The sequence below is a fragment of the Oncorhynchus masou genome, unplaced genomic scaffold (assembly GCF_036934945.1).
Source record: "Oncorhynchus masou masou isolate Uvic2021 unplaced genomic scaffold, UVic_Omas_1.1 unplaced_scaffold_1361, whole genome shotgun sequence".
Classification (NCBI taxonomy): domain Eukaryota; kingdom Metazoa; phylum Chordata; class Actinopteri; order Salmoniformes; family Salmonidae; genus Oncorhynchus; species Oncorhynchus masou.
Genome location: NW_027003510.1, coordinates 102,501 through 112,500, shown reverse-complemented (window position 1 = coordinate 112,500; position 10,000 = coordinate 102,501). Strand labels below are relative to the sequence as shown.

Genomic DNA, 10,000 nt, shown 5'->3' with positions numbered 1-10,000 from the left:
CACTTTCAAAGAGAAGAAAACCACACTTGTCATCCACAGGGCAGCCGAACACTATCGCTGCTTCTCAAAGAGTTAACTATTCAACCCAACCGTAGGACACGAGCAGAACTAATAGATACAAGTTGGTACTGTAAGGAAATAGTTGGATTTAGTCTCAACGAAATTCTAGAAGGACTTATTGTGTATAGACAAACACAAAGCGCTAGTACTACACAATTACAACGCAACAATAACAACACACACAGCATATAACTAATATAATCAGCGCACTCAATGTAGCATTTTAAGTCGTTTTCTGTTCTCAGAAACATGCCTTTGTTAGTGATCTGAAGCCATGTGTTGTCGTCGTCTAAACTAGAGGAGAGGGTGAAGTGTCTTTCATGGTTAAAGGAAAGCAGGCTGTTCCACTATGCTGTCCCAGAGAGATGACAGGTTCATGAACCGACCGGCAGATACAATAGACAGATAAGGTTCATGAACCGACCGGCAGATACAATAGACAGATAAGGTTCATGAACCGACCGGCAGATACAATAGACAGATAAGCCCACATCAACTATGGGGATCCGATCCGTCATCTGACACAGTCACAGACTGTATCGAGCTGCTATAGGATTGAGCAATCGACCAAATAAGCTACGAGGTCCATTTAAGTGCAATAGACTCAGGTATAAAAGAGTTACTGTAGGATTCACCTGTGAGCTTGGTGTTAAAGGAAATGTTTAACATTTTTCAACTTCATATTCATCCTCTACAGCACCACCCCAACATCAACATTGGTGAAAACGGTGCGTTTCTACGTTTCATAGTAAAAAAGAGATAAGAGGAAGATAAATGTTTCCAATGACATCATCGGTGTGCATCGTGTGATTTTAACCAATTATGAGGAGGCATTACTAATTGGTTGATGAGGTCATTGGAAACACCTATCTTCCTCTATCGTTTTTTTTTATTTTTATTTTTTACTACTTATCATAGAAACACACTATTTGATGTTGGGGTGGTGCTGGAGACGATGAATATGAAGAAGCAACATTTTCACATTTACCTTTAAGAGTGTAAATACTCATTCAATGGTTCTCATGTCTCATCATGGGATGTCTCAAAATAGATATCTAGATTCACTAGGGACAAAATGCATTTTTTAAATTTATCTAGGCAGGTCAGTTAAGAACAAATTCTCTTTTACAATGACTGCCTACTCTGGTCAAACTCAAACAACGCTGGGCCAATTGAGCACCACCCTATGGGACAATCATGACCAGATGTGATTCAGCCTGGATACAAACCAGGGACTGTAGTGACACCTCTTGCACTGAGATGCAGTGCCTTAGACTGCTGGGCCACTCGGGAGCCCCTCAATAGAGACTAAATGTCTTTTATATAGGAGATACATTTCTGTTTATATTCTGGTCACCTTTTGTTTACATTATGAACAAGGCCAAGAATTTCTCATGAAAGGTGACATCACTCAACAATAAATATTCATGAATAAATGCACGTCTACATGCATAGTTTTGCATACAAGCTAAAGGCTTTATGTATACACATAGTTTACAATTACATTTCTTCAGGCCTGAATATATCACCCTTTTTTCCAATCATGCTATACAGTGTCATTCATGCCTTGGGGACTTCACATGTCCCCAATTGTGATGATAATATACATTGAAAGAAATGTACAAAAAACAAAGCCAAAACAAGTGCTGAGACAATGCAATAGTCTACATTGTATTGATGCTCAGAGGTGAGAGTGAGAGGCAGGCAGGCAGACTGAAAGGTGGTCTACTTACGTTAACCTCAGTGATCGCTATGTCAACAACGCTACCCACAACTATTAAGGCATCAAATGTGTTCCATGCATCAACAAAATAATGCTGCGTTGGGTGGAAGAAACAAACAAACAAACAAACAAACAAACAAACAAACGAAAATGGAAAGAAAAGAAGCAACAAAAGGAGAGAGGGAAAGATAAGAGAGAAAACAGTTATATATGAACTTCTGGGATTAGCGGAAGGTAGAGAGGGAGGAAGGACATTGGTTGAAAATTAAATGACAGTTGAAGTTTGAAAACGGGAGGAAATAAAAGGAGCAAAATCCAAGATGATCGAGAGGAGAAGCGGCGACCAGTCATGCTTGTCCATGTGGGAAAACAACATCAATAAACAACAACAATAACAAAATCACAACCAAAACAAACCATTTAAATAAAAGAATAGTTGAGTTTCTTTGGTTAGTTAGTGTGTCTTGTTAGTCAAAGTGAAAACCCTAGGACATGTCACAGTCTCGCTTTAGAGACAAGGTCTCTAGAACCCTTTCAGTACTCTAGAACTCTTTCAGTACTCTAGAACTCTTTCAGTACTCTAGAACCCTTTCAGTACTCTAGAACTCTTTCAGTTCTCTAGAACTCTTTCAGTACTCTAGAACTCTTTCGGTACTCTAGAACTCTTTCGGTACTCTAGAACGCTCAACTGTTGTTCTGTGTACTGTGAAGAACGAGGAAGCACCTTTTTTTCATCACGTGATGCCTGGGAAACCCTGAATGAGAGCGGCCATCTTGAAATGAATGATGGAGGAAGGAAGAGGGGAGAGGAAGGGAGGAGGGTGGACTTTGGGGAAAGAAACCACACCAGAGAATGGTGCTATAGAAGACAAGATTGTCACAAAGAAAGAGAAGGAAAGAGAAAAGAAGAGAGAGAGAGAGAGAGAGAGAGGGACAGAGCGAGTGGAGAGAGAGGGGTGGCGATGTACTTACGTTGATCTCACTCAGAATGACGTCTATTATGCTGCCAATTACGATGAGGAAGTCAAAAACATTCCAAGGATCACTAAAGTAACCCTACACAGGATGGGCGGAGGTGCAAGAGGAGGAGGGGGGTAAGAGAGGCAAGTTAGACAGGCATTATTATAGGGAAAAGCCTTCCTTTTCAGCCCTTAAACTCTTCCAACAATGTGTTTGGGGGGTGGCTCATCTCTTCTAAAACTATCTTCTTAGATCTTTAAAGCCAATAGAGCAACAAAATGCATCACTGGTATTAAATGATGACATATTATTGTGAATGTATTATTGTGCATATTAAAAGTGAATGTTCATGTCACGTTCTGCTGCTTGCTGCAGCCTACAGTACAGTTCAGTCAACGCCACAACTTGTTAGCGTGTCACCTACTACTACCGAAGCTCATCTTTCTGTAAACAGGGCGCAGAATAAAAGCTTACAGGGGTTGATAACATGGCATGTTAAAGGTAAGCACTATTCAGTCAAATATATTCATGTGATTCTATATCAAGCCAGAAGATTATTGCTTATTAAACAAGATATTATTTTTTTCTGTCTCTTTTACTTCCTTCTGTGTGAAAAGGAAATGAGGTCATAATGAAGTGTGGTGTTCTATGTACAGAAGCGTAGCAGAGTGATAGAGCAAGATTGATTTATCCAATATATTATTATTACATTATTATTAACACTAGTGATTTTATTATTATTATTATTATTATTATTATTATTATTATTAACACTAGGCATTATATATTATATTATTATTAACACTAGGCATTATATATTATATTATTATTATCACTATGCATTATATATTATTATATTATTATCACTAGGCATTATATATTATTATATTATTATCACTAGGCATTATATATTATTATATTATATTATTATCAACAATAGGGATTATATATTATTATATTATATTATTAACAACTCTAGGGATTATATATTATATTATTATCAACACTATTATATATTATTATTATCATATTATTATCAACTAGGGATTATATATTATATTATTATTATCACACTAGGGATTATATATTATATTATTATCAACACTAGGGATTATATATTATTATATCATATTATTATCAACTCTAGGGATTATATATTATATTATTATCACTAGGGATTATTATATATTATTATTATCACTAGGTATTATATATTATTATTATATTTATATATTATACTAGGTTATTATATATTATATATTATTATTTACACTAGTGATCATATATTATTATATTATTATTATCACTAGGTATTATATATTATTATATTATATTATTATCAACTCTAGGGATTATATATTATATTATTATCATCATTAGGCATTATATATTATTATTAACACTAGGGACTATATATTATTAATAACACTAGGGATTATATATTATTAATAACACTAGGGACTATATATTATTATTATATTATTATTAACACTAGGGATTATATATTATTATTAACACTAGGGATTATATATTATTAATAACACTAGGGATTATATATTATTAATAACACTAGGGATTATATATTATTAATAACACTAGGGATTATATATTATTATTATATTATTATTAACACTAGGGATTATATATTATTAATAACACTAGGGATTATATATTATTATTATATTATTATTAACACTAGGGATTATATATTATTAATAACACTCGGGATTATATATTATTATATTATTATTAACACTAGGGACTATATATTATTATCAACACTAGGGACTATATATTTTTAATATCACAATGGATTATATTTTATTTTATTAATTTTATCACTAGACATTATATATTATTATTATCACTAGACATTATATATTATTATTAACACTAGGGATTATATATTATTATCACTAGGCATTATATATTATTATATTATTATTAACACTAATGATTATATATTATTATTATTTTTATTATTGTTATTATATTATCAACACTAGGGATTATATATTATTATTATCACTAGGCATTATATATTATTATATTATTATTAACACTAATGATTATATATTATTATTATTGTTATTATTGTTATTATATTATCAACACTAGGGATTATATATTATTGTTAACACTAGGGATTATATATTATATTATTATTATCACTATGCATTATATATTATTATATTATTATCACTAGGCATTATATATTATTATATTATTATCACTAGGCATTATATATTATTATATTATTATCAACAATAGGGATTATATATTATTATATTATATTATTATCAACAATAGGGATTATATATTATTATATTATATTATTATCAACTCTAGGGATTATATATTATATTATTATCACTAGGCATTATATATTATTATATTATTATCACTAGGCATTATATATTATTATATTATATTATTATCAACAATAGGGATTATATATTATTATATTATATTATTATCAACTCTAGGGATTATATATTATATTATTATCAACACTAGGGATTATATATTATTATATCATATTATTATCAACTCTAGGGATTATATATTATATTATTATCAACACTAGGGATTATATATTATATTATTATCAACACTAGGGATTATATATTATTATATCATATTATTATCAACTCTAGGGATTATATATTATATTATTATTATCACTAGGTATTATATATTATTATTATCACTAGGGATTATATATTATATTATTATTATCACTAGGTATTATATATTATTATTTACACTAGTGATCATATATTATATCATTATTATTATCACTAAGCATTATATATTATATTATTATTAACACTAGGGATTATATATTATATTATTATTAACACATTAATATTATTAACACTAGGGACTATATATTATTAATAACACTAGGGATTATATATTATTAATAACACTAGGGACTATACATTATTATTATATTATTATTAACACTAGGGATTATTTATTATTATTAACACTAGGGATTATATATTATTAATAACACTAGGGATTATATATTATTAATAACACTAGGGATTATATATTATTAATAACACTAGGGACTATATATTATTATTATATTATTATTAACACTAGGGATTATATATTATTAATAACACTAGGGATTATATATTATTAATAACACTAGGGACTATATATTATTATTATATTATTATTAACACTAGGGATTATATATTATTAATAACACTAGGGATTATATATTATTACACTAGGGATTATATATATTAATAACACTAGGGATTATATATTATTATTATATTATTATTAACACTAGGGATTATATATTATTAATAACACTAGGGATTATATATTATTATTATATTATTATTAACACTAGGGATTATATATTATTAATAACACTCGGGATTATATATTATTATATTATTATTAACACTAGGGACTATATATTATTATCAACACTAGGGACTATATATTTTTAATATCACAATGGATTATATTTTATTTTATTAATTTTATCACTAGACATTATATATTATTATTATCACTAGACATTATATATTATTATTAACACTAGGGATTATATATTATTATCACTAGGCATTATATATTATTATATTATTATTAACACTAATGATTATATATTATTATTATTGTTATTATTGTTATTATATTATCAACACTAGGGATTATATATTATTATTATCACTAGGCATTATATATTATTATATTATTATTAACACTAATGATTATATATTATTATTATTGTTATTATTGTTATTATATTATCAACACTAGGGATTATATATTATTGTTAACACTAGGGATTATATATTGTTGTTAACACTAGGGATTATATATTATTATTATATCATTATTATTATCACTAAGCATTATATATTATATTATTATTAACACTAGGGATTATATATTATATTATTATTAACACTAGGGATTATATATTATTGTTAACACTAGGGATTATATATTATTGTTAACACTAGGGATTATATATTATTGTTAACACTAGGGATTATATATTATTGTTAACACTAGGGATTATATATTATTGTTAACACTAGGGATTATATATTATTGTTAACACTAGGGATTATATATTATTAACACTAGGCATTATATATTATTTTAACACTAGGGATTCTATTTTATTATTATGTTATTATTATCACTAAGCATTATGTATTATTATTATTGTTATTATATTATTATCACTAGGGATGATATATTATTATCACTAGGGATGATATATTATTATCACTAGGGATTATATATATATATTATTATCACTAGGGATGATATATTATTATCACTAGGGATTATATATATATATTATTATCACTAGGGATTATTATTATTATCACTAGGGATTATTATATTCTAACACGGTATGATGTTTTAACCAGTGAGACCGTCCCCACTGAAGCAGTCAGTGGGTCAGTGGCAGAGGAATAGGTAACCTCATTTAACTGTGGTTTAACGAGGGTTAATGCAGTGGCCTTAGTGGGATGAATGGGGAGGGACTGAACACACTGAGGGGAGAGATGCATGTTGCTAGATGTGACCTGGGAGAGTTGGAGGGTCTAGCATGGTGAGACTGAATACACTGAGGGGAGAGATGCATGTTGCTAGATGTGACCTGGGAGAGTTGGAGGGTCTAGCACAGTGAGAGAGGAATCCAGATGAATCCAGATGACAGAACTCTTCAAAACACCAGCAATAATACCAAAAATCTAACACTTTCCTAAAAAAAAAGTAGTTTACAATCATACAATATACAGAAATCAGAAAGACACAGTGGTAAAACCCCTACAGTATGTTTCTCTTTGACCCGACTGCAATGAAGGGATGTGTGTTATGAGCCAGTGTCGGTGTTGTACACAGCAGCTGATGAGAGGGCTGGTTAGAACAGGACGAGGCTAAATGTGTCCTCTGCACCTCGAGAAAAAGGGTACTGATTAATATGATGACGTTCCTGTCTGTTGAAAGAGAAGGTCAGTAACACGAGTTAGAAAGTGACACAACCACACGATGCAGCGTTCTCTGGGTGTCTTTCAGAGAGGTGGGGCGTGTCCATAGATAGGACACGTTCAGGGTTTTCAGAACAAGGCTAACCAATCAGAACTCGCCAAGGCTAACCAATCAGAACTCACCAAGGCTAACCAATCAGAACTCGCCAAGGCTAACCAATCAGAACTCACCAAGGCTAACCAATCAGAACTCACCAAGGCTAACCAATCAGAACTCACCAAGGCTAACCAATCAGGACTCACCAAGGCTAACCAATCAGGGCTCACCAAGGCTAACCAATTAGGACTCAGTTTATTATCTATATACAGTATATATATATATATTAACATTTATTTAACCAGGCAAGTCAGTTAAGAACAAATTCTTATTAACAATGATGGCCTAGCCCGGCCAAATCCGGACGACGCTGGGCCAATTGTGCGCCGATTGGGACTCCCAATCACGGCCGGATTTGATACAGCCTGGATTTGAACCACTGTAGTGAAGCCTCTTGCACTGAGATGCAGTGTCTTAGACTGCAGCGCCACTTAAACAACCTATTTCCATGTACTTCTACCCTGCCAAGATAAGAACACAAAACCTCCACAATGTGAGATTAATTATATGAGAAACTAGGTTTTTGTTGACTGACAATTAAAAGACCTTTAGTCTCCTTTATGACCAAGAGTGATTTGCATCAATGGTTTATCCCAGTTTATCATAGAAAGCAGGAATAAAACGATCTCCTCATAGACACGCAAAGAGATCAGCACCACAGTGAGCAGCATCAGAGATCTCACTGTAGCTTCACAGCAGTCAGCTGGGCAATCTATAATAAACATGAAGGCGTTGCTTAGTAACCTGATGAGAGGGCGGTTTGTTCTGTCCATCCATGTATTTACTCTGTCAGTGTTCCAAATGGCATGCTATCCCCTTTAAAGTGCACTACTTTTCCACCAGGGCTTATAGGGCTCTGGTATAAAGTAGTGAGCTATATAGGGAATAGGGCTCTGGTCTAAAGTAGTGCACTATATAGGGAATAGGGTTCTGGTCTAAAGTGGTGAACTATATAGGGAATAGGGCTCTGGTCTAAAGTAGTGCACTAAATAGGGAATAGGATGCTGTTTGGGATGCAGCCATTGTATCTGTTCTACAGAAGAACCCATCTGTTGTTGTTTCAACAACGTAAGCGGACAGCTGAAGCAGTAGGTGGCATTTTGATTGGACTAATAAACTCACCAGGTTACCGAGCAACATGTAAAACAAAAAATAAAAACCTACACAACATCAGACACTGAACCAAATCATTAATGCATCTTTTGTTTTCTAATCTTTTAGATTCTTTTTAATTAAAGTGGAAATCAGATCATAAAAGGCATTGTTTATAGGCCAACTGATAACATATAATTATGTAATGACAGACTTGATTAACTTGATTACATTCATATCCAAAATACAGGTGATACTGATTTCCACTGATAGGCTAAGACTAATTTAGTAATGATAAGAATCCTCTCTGGGACAGAGAGAAGTGTTTTGGAGCGATAGACTCCTGAGAGGGGAGAGAGTGGGAAAGAGAGGTGAAGAGAGAAGGAGAGAGGGAGAGAGAGGATAGGGAGATAGGAGGGAGAGGGAGAGGGGAGGGAGAGGGAGAGAGGGAGGGAGGTGAAGGGAGAGGAGAATCAGGGAGAGAGGGAGAGAGAGAGGGAGATAGGGAGAGAGAGAGGGAGAGGGAGAGAGGGAGGGAGAGGAGAGAGGGGAAGTGAGAGGTGAAGAGAGAGAGGGAGATAGTGAGGGAGAGGAGAGAGGGGAAGTGAGAGGTGAAGAGAGAGAGGGAGAGAGGGAGGGAGAGGAGAGAGGGGAAGTGAGAGGTGAAGAGAGAGAGGGAGAGAGGGAGGGAGGGAGAGGAGAGAGGGGAAGAGAAAGGGGGAAAGAGAGGAGAGAGAGGGGAAGAGAAAGGTGAAGAGAGAGGGGAAGTGGGAGAGGGAGAGAGGGAGAGAAGGAGAGAGGGAGGGAGGGAGAGGAGAGAGGGGAAGAGAGTGGGGGAAAGAGAGAATGTAATCAGAGGGAAGGAGGAGGGAGAGGGAGGAAGGGAGAGGAGAGAGGGAGGGGGAGCGGTGAAGAGCGGTGGAAAGAGAGGTGGAAAGAGAGATTGAGAGAGAGGTGGAAAGAGAGATGGAGAGACATACCCGTGGTTTGAAGGCGATGAGTTTAAGGATCATCTCCACAGTG

At 33.1% G+C, this 10,000-nt stretch overlaps 1 protein-coding gene across 1 annotated transcript in view; it reads right to left on the bottom strand.

Annotated features, from left to right (window-relative positions):
• LOC135530524 (voltage-dependent L-type calcium channel subunit alpha-1C-like) overlaps positions 1 to 10,000 on the bottom strand; it is a 61,066-nt gene that overhangs the window by 32,555 nt on the left and 18,511 nt on the right. Inside the window, 2 exon segments of the mRNA XM_064958830.1 lie at positions 2,756 to 2,839; positions 9,958 to 10,000. The exon segment at positions 9,958 to 10,000 is cut by the window's right edge and continues 68 nt beyond it. Of these exon segments, the coding sequence (XP_064814902.1) occupies positions 2,756 to 2,839; positions 9,958 to 10,000 (127 nt within the window).